The 17,320-nt window shown below is 40.5% G+C and overlaps 1 protein-coding gene across 1 annotated transcript; it reads right to left on the minus strand.

The window, feature by feature from the left end:
* Positions 1-9,815: 9,815 nt before the first annotated feature.
* On the minus strand, positions 9,816-10,607 carry LOC141013061 (transmembrane protein 271). Its single transcript, XM_073486597.1, has one exon. It carries the CDS (start codon positions 10,605-10,607, stop codon positions 9,816-9,818), a length of 792 nt encoding a protein of 263 aa, XP_073342698.1.
* Between the last annotated feature and the right edge of the window lie 6,713 nt (positions 10,608-17,320).

The raw sequence follows: 17,320 nt of genomic DNA on the forward strand, positions 1-17,320 counted from the left end.
AGAGAGTTTGGTTTATACCCAGTTTAAAAAATAATTAAAGAGCAACAGCTGGGAAAAAAATCATTAAAGTGTGTTTACAGGTCGGTACCACTGCATATGTGAAAAAAGTAGTATAAAGCCTTTAGTGGCACCAGAGGACGCTGCATGTAATCTGATGAATTACCTCCAGTGATGTCACTCAGTGGTTGCATTGCATTGTGGGTAATGTAGGCACCAGGTTTTGAAAAACAGAACAAAACAAAAACAAATTATCAGAATCGATACAGTAGAACCAGAGCTTTTCCATTTTTTATTCCACGCATTCTTCTTCCTTTTCAAAACCTGGTGCCTACTTACCCATAATGCAACGCCGCCACTGAGTGACATCACTGGAGACAATTAATCAGATTACATGCAACTTCTTCTGGAGCCACATACAGTATGTAGTAATACTCCCCAAGACCTGTAAACACACTTCAATGTGTAAAATTGGCAGAGTTACCCTTTAAGTATTAATCCAGCAGGCCACCATGTGAGATGAGCCGTTTGTAATCCACAAATCCTGCTGCAGGTTGGTGATGAGTCCAACTCGGACTCTTAAGTCATCCGTGACCCTCATCGACCACTTTTAGGCAACCAGCTGCAGATCAATCGAACCTTTCCTCCTTCCATACAAAGTCTTTCTGTCAGTTTGAATCACAGTGATACAAACAATATTACTCACGTTTTCTACAACAGTGGATATTTCTGTAGTTAGGGAGGTTTCTTTTCAATACAAACTAATGATGGAAAATCGACATAAATCTCAGCACTTGGCTGTTATCACTAAATCACTGCTACTGATCGACAAACTCATAAACCTCCTGGAGTATCGATTTGTGCACTCAAGATGAAAAACCGTACATGTTACCCTTTTAAATAAACCATCTTTGAATGAAGCATTAAAGGTCCTATTGACTTTGGAAGTATTAGTTTGGCTATCCAGTGCAGTTGCTTTAATCTACATGCAAATAGCAAAACTTTAGACTTTCAAGTTGCAATTTTGCCTGCAGATGTTAGATCAGTCCTTCTCATTAAGTTCTGGGGGGGAAAAAAGCATCCAAATACTATGCGTGATGTAAAATAGACCAGATCACTGTGATGTTGTGCTTACAACAGTCACTTCTGGGTAGACGACTGGCAGGTGATTGTGGAGATTCTGTTGTGATGTAATCTGAATTGTCTTATGTTTCTGTTGTGCTTATTTAATTTGCTGCGTTGCTCTGTTAGCATCTTTGATAAACCAAATCTACCCAACAACGAAATCTCACAGCCTAACTGTTGGGTCAGTTTAATCAGTCGTATTCTTTAGTCTGTCCCCCAACAGCTAGCCTTAATTAGGCCTCCAACCTAACGTAAGTGGAAGTGTTATTAATGAGATATTAAATGGACTCTATGGAACTTGGTGGACTCCATTTCTAAACTAATAGCTTCTGTTACTCACTGGAAAATCTGACCTGAGTCCTTCACACAAAAATCAACAGTCCAGCAGCATTTAACAACTTAAACAAATCATCCACAGACTTGTAGAGGCGACTGAGAGAGATGGGGAAGATCTCATCTTTCACATCATGTTACAATCCACTCACATATGGTCAATAATAAAGTGATTAATACATGTGACTTTCTATAAATGGTTACATGGAGCCTCGCTGAAATGTATTTTAAATGAATGAGACGTACACACTTTGAAATAACATCATGAAAAAAGAAAATTCATTTGAATGTAAGCTAGCACGTGACATAGAGTGACAAGAGTGAGAAAGTCCAAGCAAGCATGGCAGAGGTTGGGGTTAGGTCAAACAAACCTAGCTGGTGTTCATGTCCAGTGTGAAACCAAAAGTCAGCGCTGACTTTGGTTATGCTCTCCACAGAAATTACTTTTCTCTCTCCACTGATGCTAGAGTGCCTTACTTCAACTCATTAGAACTGAAACAACAACAGAAAATTCTCTCCAGCGTGAGTGTTTGTTGCTTTTCTCTGTGTTATCATTGTAAATTAAATATCTGTCCAAAAACATTTGAAAACTTCACGTTTGGCTTCAGGAAATTGTGATTTGCAATGTTCTCCACATTTTATAGATTAAATGATTCACTGGTTAGTTAGCGAAAGAAAGAGTCAATTTAATCCAAAATGAAAATAATTTTAAGTTGCGTCTGAGCTCGCTTGTCAACAGATCTGCATTTTACAACTGAGCAAATGCCAACCCCTGATGAAGACCATGTGATGTGGATGACAAAAGCTTGTGAGTGGACTTTGAATTGGGATTAGTTTGACATTTTAATATCACATGTTTAAAACAATTTAAACTTAAAGGAGCACTTTGTAGCTTTGGGGAAGACATTTTAATCAGAAGAGAAAGATCTTCATCCACTGAACTTTATGTCTGAACAAAGTAGATAAACAAACTCTCTTTGTTTTCATGACTGAATAAACTGAATAAACAAACTGACCTTAAAGGACAGCTAAATTTCATGCTGTTTTACTTTGTTTATGTGTGGCGGACCCTGCCACCTTTTAGCTTCAAACAGTGTTCTGGGACCTTATTTTCCTCTGAGCACAGCTTGGTTATTTAGTTATGGAAAAAATAAGCATTTCTGAGTTGATATTATTACATCATTAATATTATTTCATACAAATCTACATAATGACCCTTTAACAGTTTTATCCACTGTGTCTGATTATCAATTTAAATGTTTACTGCGTAAGTTGCTTTGCTAGGAAAAACATATTGAAAGACACACAGCCTGCTTCAGTGAATACAACTCCGCTGAGCTATCACCTACAGAACAGTGCACACTGGGATAATACAGTTTCAAAGAATACAGTATCAGTGTGATCAGTGAATATTAATGCTCCCTCATTCTGCCAATAATGCGAACACACCGTACACAGGTATTTTTTAAGCCCCCGCGATGGTGCCTCTTTGTTGGGTTTTTGTAGCTTTGCTCATTGTGCATTCAGTCCTAACAAAAGCTCTAACAATGTTGCTCCTGCAGACGAAAAATGAAAATCAGAATCTTCAAAGAGAGAATAAAGAGGGATCAAGTTTTTCAGAAATTGGCACAAGCGACTCTAATGACTTGGAAGCTTACGCAAAGGTAGTGAACCACTTTTTGTCATGAAAGGCCCAGTGTTGGTTTTTAAAAGCCACTGGAGCTTTTCCAGACACAACTTTCTCTGGCAGCCTCACACAGACAAATGGATATGTGTCTAATGAAAGGCTTTTAGGGAGTATTGATTTTTTTTTTTTCCATAAGTATAACGGGCGGTTTTGTCCTTCACATACATTCAGCGAAAATGTAATGCAAAAGGTGTGTGCGAGTCCTTTGTGCCTGTGTTTCTCAGAAGCACAACTATTATTTTCTCTGTGTGATCGGCTACAACATTTAAAACGTTATTACACTTGTTAACGTCTCAAATAGTGCCAAAGACACTTTTGATCTCCTGTCCTCGACTCAAGGCTCCGTCAGCTCATCCCGGCTCTACGCTCCTGTCCACGTACATCATTCATCCAAATATCTGCAGTGCAATCACTTGTGCAGAGACCCTCCCTTACATTCCTCAGAGTGAGGAACTTTTAGATGCAAGTCAGCGGTTTTTACTTTGTGTGACCAGAGCCGAAGGCTGTCATTACACTAATGCAGCATCGCTATCCAACAAAGGATCGGCCACCAGGAAAAAAAGAAAACTCCGGCCCACAGAGAAGACAGATCATAAGATAATACACGGCCCTACATTACAACATGACTTGTCTTTGCTTTTTTAAAATGTGCAATTACTCATCATTATAGCTCTGAAGCTGCAGCATGTCCTCGAAAGAGCTATCAAAAGCACTGTTCCTACATTAATGAAGATAATTAACTACAGATGCACACTGAGAATAGCATCTTAAGGCAGTTTTGACATTGCATTAGTGTTTAACACTTGGGATACAACACACAATATTTCCGAGTAGATTTTATGTTTGAAGTCAGATTTCTCAACAGGTCAAATCCCATGGAAAAGGTGTCACTACTACTGGGCTCTCAGTGTGAATGTGTCAACCTGAGTGTGAACTGCTGGAAAATAGCACCCAGGCTCAAACAGTCAACCTCCCTGGATAAATACAGATTAGATTTATTGTGTAATCTTAGATTTTCTTTCCAGTGAACAGGCAGGTGACATTTGTTAACGGCCACGGAACAGAGATGCATTTGTCACGACAGACAGCAGGTTATAAACTGCTCCCACAGTGGTGACTTTTAGAAAGTTAATCTCTCTCTCTCTCTCTCTCTTACTTGTAAGGGTGAATGCACTCTGTCATTTCATCAGTAAGTCTGATAGAGCTGGTATTTAAACACAGCAACATCGTGAAACATGAGTCAGACTGAAGTGAGAGTCCTTTTTAGTTGGATAATCTCTTAAGTTTTTCAGTTTGACATGAGAAGTATGGAGTTATTTTTGTGCCTCATTAAAGGGAGGTCCTGGTGCCCTGTATTTACATGTTCTGGTGTGTAAATGACTCATACCAAAAGTTCTGGAATTGGTCCAGTAATCGCCTCAAGTGGCAGCTACGACATGACCGTCAAAGTTACATCCACTAAAAGTGCTTGTTTTTGTCACTGACAGGCTGAGGTTGTTATTGTAAGGGTCTGACAACGTTACAGAATTGATTCCTGCAGTGACAGACCTTTTGGTTAAATAATAAGATAATTTTTGTTACTAGTAGAAACACAAAGCCTCACTCAAGGAGAAGTCTCTCTCTGAAATCTCATGAGAGGTAAGTTTTCAAAGGCAGACGATGGTGGAAACTAAGTCAGAGAGTTGGAACGATCAGCAATAATTTATATTTAACTCACTTCTTACGAGATTTCAGAGCGAGACTTCTCCTTGAAGGACACTTGTGTTTCTGGTTACAAAAAGGATCTTATTATCTAACAAAAGGTATCTCCATAGACATAATTTCCATTATGTTGTCAGAATAAGAATAACAACCTCAACCTGTCAGTGCGAAAAACAAGCACTTTCAGTGGACGTAACTCTGACAGTCAGTTTTATGACAGTCAGGATTATGTTACAGTCATTGCAGCCATGTAGCAGCTGCCAGCTGAGGCGGTCTACGTCGGACCCATTGCAACTTTTTTTGGTGAGTATGAATCATTTACACACCAAAACGTGTAAATATAAGCCCCAGGTTTAAAAACACTGGAATTCCCTGTTAATGAGCACACAGTGGGAAATTTTAGGCATAGAGAAATAAATTGCAAGCATGTACATTATATTTTTAGAAATTATTATGATAAAACAACTGTTTCATTTGAGCAAACAAAAATACATTTCTTTCTCCATGAATGTATTTAATGTGTTTGTTGATACCCACATCAGCACACACACAAAACAACTGCTTTTAACCATTTGCATTTGTGTAATTCCCTTCTGTCACACAAAAGAGTGTTTAAAGGGGCTCTATGTCACAGTTTGTAGCAATTTACATGTATTGATCACTTCTTTATTGGCCATATGTGAACAGATTGTGACATGACGTGAAAAATGAGACCTTCCCCATCTCTCTCTCGGTTGTCTATACAAACTTTTTAAGTTGTGTAATGCTGCTGGACTGTGGATTTCTTTGTGAAGGACTCGGATCAGACTTTCCATGACAGTCCAAAGGATGTGACTTCATGCACATTCTCGAGCGCCTCGTCTCAGTGCCTCTCCCCGCTCCGCTAACAGAGAGCAACAGTAGCTAATATTAGCTTAGAAATGGAGTCCGCTTACATGAATTAACAACTGGCTTCCAGCACAAAACACAAGTTCACACAGAGCCCCTTTAAGTGTGTCTAAATTTCAGACAATGGAATAAAACAGAGTCTGTTGTTTCTGACTGGCTGTTTTGTCTCCAAACAGTTTGCTAGTAGGATTAACAGTTTATCTGGACGAAGCCAAGTGAATCACCGAGAGAAATAGTAACACGTAGTGATTTATTTGCACACTTTAAGTAAAAAAAAAAAAAAAAACTATTTCAAAAAACGTGAACTGCATCTGTGAATTTTTAAATTGAGCAGCACAGCTGTAAATAATGTGTAGTTGTAGAGCCATGAAATTATTCCAGTGTTTATCTAGCCTAGCTTAGCTAACAGACTCAGCAGTGGTGGAAGTGAAAGTAACACAAGCCGACCACAATATAAAAAAGACTACTCTTTAACAAGTTAAAATACACAGGTCAAAATGTTTTCAGCAAAATGGATTTAAAGTAGGGTTAGTGTTAACCCTACTTTACCCTAACCCTAACAAAAATAAAAGAGGGCCTACTTTAAAATGACCCTGTGAGCGCTACAGGATAAGGCTACATACTGGATTATTATAACTGATGTGTTAATGTGGAAGTATACTATCATAGCCAGTCAAGGTGGGGCCAAGTGTAAGTATTTAATATACACAATTGAGTAGTTCAATCTATAAGAATGTATCATAATTTATGGACTGGTGTTCTTTGTAGGATATGTTATATGTTATAATTCAACTATCTCAATTTCTTTTTAACTAAAGCACAGTACTTAAGTAAATTCACTTAGTGACTTGTGACTTCCCAGCGACTTAATTTTTGTTAGGAGCCACCTTATAGCATGCTTTCTATATTGAATACAATATAGATTTTTGTTTGCTTAAAGTTAACTATTCAAGAGTTTCTCTACAATGTACATGCATATTGTATATTCTTGCAAACGACCTCTGACTGTTCTCAAAATGTCTCAAACAAATATAACGCCAGAGGAAGCTGGATTGTTGTTTTACATCGGTGGGTTCCAAACTATGCGACCCAGTCTGTTGTGACAACCACAGCGTGCTGTTTAAAGTGAAATAATTGGGGCTGATATGGCGAGCTGATAAAGTGCTGTGAACAGTGATCCGAATAGGAGCATTACCGCTGTTCAGTCGTCACTAAATCAGTCAGTAATTAAACAAAAATGTTTGTCATTTGTTTAAAAAAAACACATTTTTTTCGTAGAATCTGCCAAATAACCTCCCCATGTTATCAATGCGGTAAATACATTTTGGCAGTAAATGTCAGAAAATGTTAGTCTGGACATCTGCATGAGTCACCCTAATCTTGAAGATAGAATCAGCAATCTATCTACATTTTCTGATGATGTTTATGCACCGTTTGACTCAGAAAATATTGTGGACATATTTCCAATTATTCCATATGTAAATAGACCTTGTGCATCCTGAAAATATATGAAATCTCCATGCTTAGCTTAACCAGACAATCAACTGGAAAATGGAAAATATCTTCAGTCCAATAACTCCCAATGCAAACAAAGCCAGGACTGAAGTTGCAGTGATTTAAGGGAGGGGATCACAGCACCATCACAGACCAGAGCTTCATCACCACCTAATTTTAAGGTTTATTCACACCACATTGAGTCCCCTAAAGATCCCATTCGTAGACAAGTAAAACCAAATGATGCTTATCTACCTTAGAGACTTCCTGTCTTATGTTGACTTCAGTTATTAAATGTCGGACCACTTTTGTGAGTAACAAGCAGCGTGCGTATAAAAATATATGCAGTAGAAGCAACGCTGCTTCATTGCACCAGCTCCCTGAAGGATGGTTTTTACAGAAAATGACATTTCAAGGCAGTAAAAGGTAAGAAAGAAGGCAGGAAACAATCTCAGATACTTTGTCTAAAAAAGTTAAACCTATCTATTTATTTCTCAATGAAAGGGTAATTTAAAGACTAAAAGTCTGAAACATATCCCGTCCAGCTAACTGTGAGCCTGGTGTGATACTGCTGACCTGGGTGTCTGTGCTCCAGGTTGAAGAGGTGCTGCTGGCAGGGGTTTGAAATCGTCTGAAGTCTTGTTTCGAGTTCTGGCTTTCTGTCAGCAGATAGTGCTGATACAAAGCCACAGCAGGTGACTTTTACAGAGCCCTTACCATTAGCATTGTTTGCATCTTTCTTTGGACACCCTTCCATGAAACTTTTAGGGCACTGGCTCCCTGAGGACCTCTTTTGTTCTCTGGTTGGCTGAGTTAGTATCAGGTTGTAGCGGTATGGTTTTTTAATGGCTGGAAGAAAGAGAGGAGCAGTGCTTTTCTGGCCTATCGCGTATTCAGCTCTGGCACGCAAATCCCAGCCAAAGTCAAATGAGTGAGTGGAAAGCATCATCACATGCTTTGAAAAGGATGAGAGGAGGATTATTACACTGAGCCAGTACAGTACTTCTTCAAGTTTTTCCGTTAAAGTGCCTCTAGGGAAACATTTGGCTACGGGTGCTTGTTTGAGGCCTTTAATTTGAGGGAAAAGGCACCATTTCAATTTAATTTACCACACAGAAGTGTTGTCTGAAGGTGGGCACATAATGATGTCAGCCAAATCTTTTCTTTTTTGTTTCTGTCACTGTTCTAGCTGTTAAGTGAAATTAGCAACAGTGAGGTTAAAAAAGGTTTTGACGGTCCAGGGAGGAGGCCTGCTGAGAGCTGATGTGCTTATTTGTGTGTGGTGGAGATATTTCAAGTCACATCAAATGCAACAATAGGAGGAAGCAGCTCTGCACAGTTTCAATCTTTTAAATTGGAAACCACCTTCAGCCTGTATCATATCCGAACAGCCCGCTACATCTGCAAGAGCATTAAAAGAGCCCAGAAATGAGGGAATATATATCATTATCTCTCCTGCTACTTTAAAGCAAATGGTGCATTCAGGCTCAGACGGTCCTTCTGTTTCCTCTGATACCCCACATACTCATTATCATCAATAGCAGTCATACAAGAAATACCAATTTTACAGGCTTATCTTTGATCTGTTGGGAATTTTTGACAAAATCCAACCTTAAAGGAGCACTCCACCAATTTTACACATTAAGTTTACTTCACTCAGCCTGGGGAAACAGGTGTATGTATATTTTGTAGCTCTGGAGGAGTTCAAAGTTCAGGGTTGTCTCAGCATGGGCTTGGTGGAAACTTGATTAATGTGGAGTTTTAAAGATGTTTACCAGACGAGGAAGGTCTAATGAAACGGTGCTGGTCAGTTGCATTATGGGAAATGTAGGCTTGAATGTTTTTTTAGCCTGACCAGAGGGGAAAGTCAGGAGATTTTGGCCTCTGCTACTTCAAAATAGTCTCTTTTGAATCACTCAACTTAAAAAAAAAAAATGAAATAATAAATCACTGCGTGTGCCTTTAAAGTGTCTATTCTTGTCAACATGATTGCATTCCAGGTGGCTGTTTTCCCAGAGGATGACTTACAGAGTAGAAAATAACTGCTTATGTAGTACACTAGGAACGGCTCTTGATTATTATGAAAATAAATAAATAAATAAATAAACATGTTCTATTGATTGGATCCCTTGAAAATGAAGTTTAGATTGACCACACATCAACAGGATTTCCAAAAGCTAAACTGGCAGGAGCGTCAGATGAGGTTAAATACACTTTTTATTCACATGTAAAAATGTGGAACAGCAAAACATTCAGAACACAAAAACTGCTTTTGTTATACTAGCAAGCTGTTGCGTTTATGGGCCTTGATCTGTCTGAGCTGTCTGGGCCTGTATCACTTTGATCTGCTCATCTACATCAGTCTGACTGGTGATGATGCACAATTAAAAGCTACCAGGCGGATGTAAGAAAAATATCAGAATGAGAAGGAATCAGGTGAATGAAAATCCACTGCTGTTGTCCTCCTGTGTAACTTACTGCTCTCTGCCGGGGGTGTTGAGAGGAGGAGAAGAGAGGGGATTGTTTTAAGCACAAAGTCATTGATTGTCACAGCAGAGGAAAGCGCTGCTGGAGGGCTGATCCAGAGCGGCTATGTGTTGCATGCCTCAGCGGGGAAAATGTCTTCGTATGCGGGCGGCAGTTCACTGGGGAGCGGGTAGGAGAAAGGGAAGCAACGGTTGAGCTCCGGGTCCGTGGGCGAGTATCCCGGCAGCTCGATTGACGGGTGTCCCCCTGACTGCACTTCTGCACCTGTCTCGTCAAACACATTAAAAACACCCAAATTGATGTAAGACACCGGCTGGAAATCCGCCGAGGAGCAGTCCCGCTCCTCTCTGAAGATGATCGCGCCGGCGCGCTGCCTCTGACACTGTCGGCTCCTAGAAAACTGCGCTGTTTTGTACCTTTTGATCACCAGCAGGTTGATGAGCCCGAGGACGCACTCCAAGGTGCTGAGAACAGTGGAGACGACCAGACTCCGCTGGTACTCCCTCAGCTGCTCGCACGCAGGGTTCACAACCAAAGAGTGGAAGCAGTAATGGGAATATTTCCTTTCCACCAGAGAAGCCGTGTCCCCGTCCACCACCGCGCCGGAGAAGGCGGTGAGGACCCCCAACAAGAAGACCACAACACCGAGGAGAAAGAAATTCCTGCAGCCGGGCTTCTCCATGCAAAAGAGCAGCGCGGAGCCCAGCAGCACCTGCCCGATTCCCACAAGTAGCCCGGAGTAGAAAGCCCCGGCCGCGGCGCCGAGGTGGAAATGCGCTCTCACCATAGATCCCAACGAGACGCATCTTAATCCAACGACAACTTCGCTCAGGGCGCACACGAAGAGGAGGGTGCTGGAGAAGACGGTGCACAGTCCTTTCCCACTCAACTTCATTATATTCCACCTCTGCCGCTCTCGAGCCCTCTCCCCCCTTCTTCATCCTCCTTCGTCCTCTCCTCCGTCTCCTCTGGAAGCACTCTCACATTGGGACATCATCTGCCGGTGACTCCTCCGGTTCAGAGCGGGCGATCCTCGCCGCTGTGGCGTCTCTTACGCATCCCCGCCGCTTTACAGGAATATATAAATAACTAATGGCAACAACGCGCTCCTTTTTGCACTTATCGATAATCCATACACAAGCAGTGACCACTTTACCCCAGATCACCTAACCGCCCATCAGCACTCTCCTCCTGACCAAAAGTTTTTTCCCTTTATTCCTCCTCCAGGAGAGAGAGTCTCCTCTGCAGTCCGCCAAGTCGTCGGATTGAATGCCGTGTGGCGTTTTTGTGGCAGAGGAGGAGGCGGCTGCTTGAGCCGGAGATGTTTGAGAGTCCTGTGGACCAATGACCACTGACCCACAGGCCTCCGAATCACTGCAACACTCCTCGGGGGGGACTTTAAATGCGTCGTAGAGAGTTTATAGCGGCGTGGCGTTAAATGGAAAGGTGGGTAAACGACTTCTGGCCGGTGATAGAGGAAACAAACACCAGCAGGGACAGAAATAACTGGCTTTCAGGGACATTAATTTCTCTACACCCCTTTCAAGCCCTTCAGTCAGTTTGGTAGCAGTAACTGTGAGTCAATGAATTTAATTTGTACCGGTGCTGAACTGTTTTCCTCCAAATAAAAAGGTGCCTAAGCTGAGTTTTGCTTATAATTGGACCCTATTGAGCTCAGTCCAGTGGGAATTATATATAGGCCGCATACATACAGTGATATAGGTCTATCTACGTCTTCCCTGCATAATGAGGGTCGTTGTTTGTCGTGTGGATCTCTGTGGAGATGATAGCAGCATGAATAATAGAGCAGTCGGTGGTGCTGGGGATGGACGGAGGCTGGTCGCTGTCCGTGGTGCTGAAACATCCAGCCCGGGCCAGATGGCAGCTGACTGGACTCCTCAACGTCTCTGCTCTCAGCCAACCTCCCCCTCCAAAAACAATACACCAGCACAAAGTTCTCACGTTTTATTTAGCACACACTGAATGACTTGTTGTGTAGGTGGGGGCAGAACTGCGGTCTGTTTTTTAATGCTTGTGTGGACCTCGATGTGATGGAGATTCAGAGGGCCACAGACAGAAACAAAAACATGCTGCTGGATTACAGGGCAGATTTTTGGACAAATTCTCTTTGATCCCAGAACAAATGTAGAAGTAGCGTGAGTCATCAGTGCTGTAATGTCGACAGAAGTTGATTCACCCACAGTCTAAAAGTAAATGTTGAGCATGAAGTCCAATATGTCTCCTACTGGAAGACAAACGGACAGGAACATGGGAGATATGTATTCCCGAAATAGCAGAGTTGTGTTTCCAGGAACACTTTAGAGACAGGTGTGGAGGTTTTCATATGTTGTCTCTGGCTCGGAGCAAGTTGAAGAAAGAGTTCAGCAATGCTAGCAGCTCTGTATATACACAGCGGTGAGCTAAATGCTAACATCAGCGTTTTAGCATGCTCATGATTAGCAGCAGGTAGGCTATAATCTTAATGTACGTTTACTATGCTCACTATTTTAGTTTATTTAAGAAAAGAGGTCACAGACATATCTTAGTAAAACACGCAGGACGAAATAATACAACAAACAACTGAAATAATAAAAAAGTAAATGAGTAAAAAGTGCTGACAAAAAGTGATTTAGAGCGCCAAAGTCACGCCTCTTCCGGTTTCTCTCACGGACCTTTAGAATATGTCCACCAGAAGTGGCGGGACTTTAAGGTAAGGTAACCATGCCAACCATTTTAGTTTATTAAAGAAAAGAGGTCAGAACAGATCTCAGTAAAATACGCAGTTGTTGTAATAATACAACAAACTGAAATGCTAAAAAGTACAAAAGTAAAAGTGCATATTAATAAAAAGTGGTATGTGCTGACATTTGCTATGAAGTCACATCCTTAGTTAGCTAGTTAGCAAGTTTAGCTTGTTAGCATAAATTTGCTAAATTGCACCAAACAGTCTGGTGGGGGCTGCTGGGAAATTGGGAAACAGAAGTTTTGCAGGTATTTATGAATAAAATAAACTTAAAGAGGCTCTATGCAACAATTTGTAGAAATTTACATTCTAAATGCATGTAGGCCTATTAATGGATGCTGGTGAATACATACTTAAATCATTATAACATATATAGGCCTAATCAATTATAGGAATCGTACATGTTTATTGAAGACAAAAGAAGTCAATATATTAGCTATAAGATAATGGTTGATAAATTAAATTATATTTTGCAGGACATTTTGTTTATAAATTATATATATTTGTATGTTTGTATATATGTGTATTTATATTATCTATTTATGTATTTATTTTTTATTCATAAGAAATTATTAAATAAGGACGCCAATGCTGAATTATTGGCTAAAGATTAATGGAGAGGGGGTGGGATTAGATACATTTACACTTCTTCCCACTCCTTTTCGAACATGTCATTAGAATTGCCTGTTTTCATATGCACTACTCTTTTGTTGTTTCGTTTGTTTATGAAAAATAAAATAAAAATAAAGATTTCAATCAATATATAAGCAGATTGTAAAGTGACGTGAAAAATGGCCAAAAAAGGACCATTGGTTGAATATGTTTAATGCAGCTGGACTGTGGATTTCTTTGTGAAGGACTCAATTTTCATCAACAGTTTAAAGGATGTGATTTTATACACATCTGTCTCCACTCTGCTAACAGAGAGCCTAAGTAGTTTTAATGTCCGCTAACATAAACTAACGACCGGCTGCCAACACAACACAGAAGTTCCACAGAGTCCATTAAAGAAAGTGTTGGATAAATTTAAATAGTTGTTTGATAGTTGTCAGTACATTTCAGACAGAAAGACATGGCGACCTCACGGTGGCACAAGAGCAAAGTCAAGGCTTCACCAAAGTAATTATGAATAATCCTCCAGAGACCATGAATGTCTGTACATAACTTCAAGGCAACATTTGTTGAGAAATTTCCATCTGGATCAAAGTGGTAGACTGACTGAGAGACTGACATTGCCACCCATAGAGCCACGCTGCAACTGTGGCTAAAAACAAACACCTGTCATAGAACCAGCTTGCTGAAAACATTAGAGAAATTATAAAATTAGTTCCCTGACTCAAGAGGCAGCCATCTGAGAAAAGTTCAAGGATATGTAAAATGATCCTGTGGTGTGGCCTGCCAGCAGATTGTTGCAGGTTGTTGGATTTGATCTGTTTCCAATTCATTTACCCTGAATGTGAAAACTTTCAGAGGACAAGCAAGAGTTTTTGACTTAATGAACCAAACGTTTGATGGGTGCAGGTGAGAGAATTACACCAGGGAAAGCCCTCGCCCATCCATTCATCACAATGAGCCACCTCATTGACTGTACCAGTACAGCTGCCAGTAAGTGTGTGTGTGTGTGTGTGAGTCTAATTAGGTCGTTACTACTTTGCATAGGTTTGCAGATCAGAGAAGGTGCTGTGAATGATGTGTTGATGATCTGTTCTGTTGATTGGTTGATTGATTGGCAGTCCTGCTTGCTGGCAGTGTGGGTTGGTCCATTGGCAGTGCTGTGGATGTCAACCATCAACAACAACCCATCACCTCACATCCTTTGACCCAAACAGTGCAGGCTTCAGCAGGAAAACCCACAGCTCTTAGTTTACCCTTCTGCTACAGTATTGTATAATGTCCACGCTCTGCTGATCAGCAGATTCAAACCAGTTTTCACATTTGTTTTTCCATAATGTGGGCGTTGTGAAGCCTTTTGAGACTGAAACTGTGATTAAGAGCTATACAAATAAACTTGGACCAGGCCAGCTCAGAGAACGTCTTTAGTTAACTCACAGTGGGAGCACTCACAGGTACGGAGCATGCATTTTAATGTGAGGAGAAGCTGTTGAATTCAATTGTCCGACAAATTTGATGAAACAGAAGTTGTTAACAGCATATGTCTTTCATCAGGGCACAAGGAGAGCCCTTCTCACCCCCATAACACAGACAATTTCCCTGTCATGGTCACAAACCTGGAAGAGGCTGCTACTGAAGAGGAAAGTAATTCCAGTCCTAATAGGTAAGATTGTCCCACACACACAAGGCTTAATTTCAAAGTGGTGGACACTCTTCAAATCAGTGTGTTAACATTTCGGTACATTGTTTTTAACCAGCAGTGGAAGGAAAATATCATGAGTCTGGCCTGGTGTCAAAGAACACGTCAGATCGATTCCTCACATTGTGGTAAAATCACCTTTTATCCTTCAAGAGCAGCTTTTTAACTGAAATCACTACAAGTTACAGCTTGTGTGTGTGAATTTGTGTGTGTGTTTAGGGCTCATTGCTTCAGCTGTGCCAAGAGTCAGCTGTGAAGGGACTGCTCCGCATTTCAGATGCAGTTTTACGGCAGCAGTTACAACGCTGGTGACAGGTCAGCCTGTAAAATCCGGTGTTAGCCTATAAATATTAATGAATCTAAAGCAGCAGCCTCCACTGCTGTTGGCTCGAACCAGGAGAGACTCAAACAATGTTTGAGAAATCGACTCAGAACTCTACACAATCAATACAGAGGCAGAAGACCTGCCTGGCCAGGGTAGGACCTGTCAACTGGGCAGGAGTGTACCTAAAATGAACAGAGAAGCAAGGTGGCCAGGGTGCAAGAATATTGTTTAAAGCTGCACTAATCAATATTTTTATTTTAGCAATGGATGAAATTACTATGTCTAAGGTGAAAGGTGTTGCTTGTTGTGATGAACTCACAGAAAATCATCACTCAACTCTGCTGTTCCCCTCAGCTCAACACAGCTTTCATCCTCTTTCAGCAAATAGATTTAGTTTTCCAGCCTGTAAATTGTGCTCTCATTTCCAGCCACAACAGGCTGCCACTATATGCTACCTGCCCAGCTCTAAACAGAAAACGTTAGCAACTAATGCTAGCTGGCGAACATAGTGCAGGATTTAGCAGCAAACACCCAGACATGTTTTTCTAAGGAGTCAGGCCTGGTGGAGACCAAAAAAGAGCTACACAGAGAGTGAACTGGACATAAAGTGAATTCAGTGACTTCCTGACATCACTATGTCACCATGTCACACGTGCATAATTTATGCCTATATTCACCGTAGAATTGAAGATAACTGTAAGCTGAAAACACGACAGAGCCGACCAGAGACATGGTGAGCAGTGCTGGCTCAGGCATGTGTGAGCTGACCAATCAGAGTAGACTGGGTATTCAGGAGGAGGGGCCTTAAAGAGACAGGAGCTACAACAGAGCGTTTCATACAGAGGAGGAATACAGTGTAGCAGCACTGCACAGAAAATAGACATTGAGTAGTAAAGCATGTAAAACTATTCTAGTAGTCAATCAAAATAAAATTTTGAACCTGAAAACGAGCATCATTTCTCCTTTAAATTCACCAGTTGGCTCAAAACACGGCTACAAATGAATGCTAATGTTTTTCTTTGTCTGCAGAATGCAAGCAACTCTTTATTTAATGTTTTGTAGTGTTTCTAGTCTGCTCTGCTGCCCCAAAGTGGCTTTAAGAGAGATATCAGGATAATTCTGGCATTATACATAAAATACATACAACGATTGTAAGATGCTAATATTTTTGTAAGCTGCTCCTTCATGTAATGGCCTGATGTACCTGGAGGTTTCCCTTGTACAACTGCCTTTAAAAAAGCTGACACATCAAGGTGATGTCAGTAGACTGGGATCAATGGAGCGTTCAGTGTAGCCCCTTCTACTGTACATGCTCTTTGAAAGGTTGTTTCACCATCACATCTGGAGAAAACACAGAATCTTGGCAGCTTTTTTTAATACATTTTTTTAGAACAAATCAATCCAATAATTAATGCTACCACCAGTGTTACCGCTACCATTATCAGTCATTGTCTAAAAGAAATTCAGAGAGTATTAATGTAATTTCTTCTCATAATCTAAATCGCAAGTCAATTTAACTTTGAAATTCTTTCCCTGGTCGTTTTAATTCCCACTACTTGATGTAATAATAGACTTCATCGCCCAACTATAAATATTTTCAATTGGTTTCTAAGGAGTGACTTTTAATCAAAGAACCTTTGGAAATTATATTTCTCACACAGTAAGTGTAAAGGGCACAAAGAGCCACATTAACTAAATCAAGGAAATAGGTTTAAATCATAAAGACTAAACACAGTTAGTGTGCGAGCAGCGTCTGCTCATTCAATTCAATTTTTTTTATGCTCGAAAAAAATTGAAGCCAATTATAAATCATCCTTCAGGCATCGAGTGGCTGGTCTGGAGACAGCAGATGCAGGAACTTGATTAATACATAAGTACATTTCTTCCACGTTCAGTACCATCATTGTGATTGTTCTGCTACGCCTTAAAGAAGATTAATAGTGGCATTTGTTTAATGGATATCCATGTAGGTTTTTATTAAAAGTTTTTTTTCTTTGTGCTGGGATGATGATGATGGTAATGATGATGAACAGACTATTACAGTGGTTCATTAGTGAGGAAGGAAGAGGTGTAGTAATGATTATCACATGCATGAGGTTAAAACAGTCAATGGGGTTTTTTTTGTTTTGTTTTTCCATTGCATTTTCCCTTTTTATTAAATATTGACACACTATAGATACATAACTGAAACATAGGGAAGGAGAGAGGGGTATGACATTTTACATTCTT

Source organism: Pagrus major, chromosome 18 (genome assembly GCF_040436345.1).
Source record: "Pagrus major chromosome 18, Pma_NU_1.0".
Classification (NCBI taxonomy): Eukaryota; Metazoa; Chordata; class Actinopteri; order Spariformes; family Sparidae; genus Pagrus; species Pagrus major.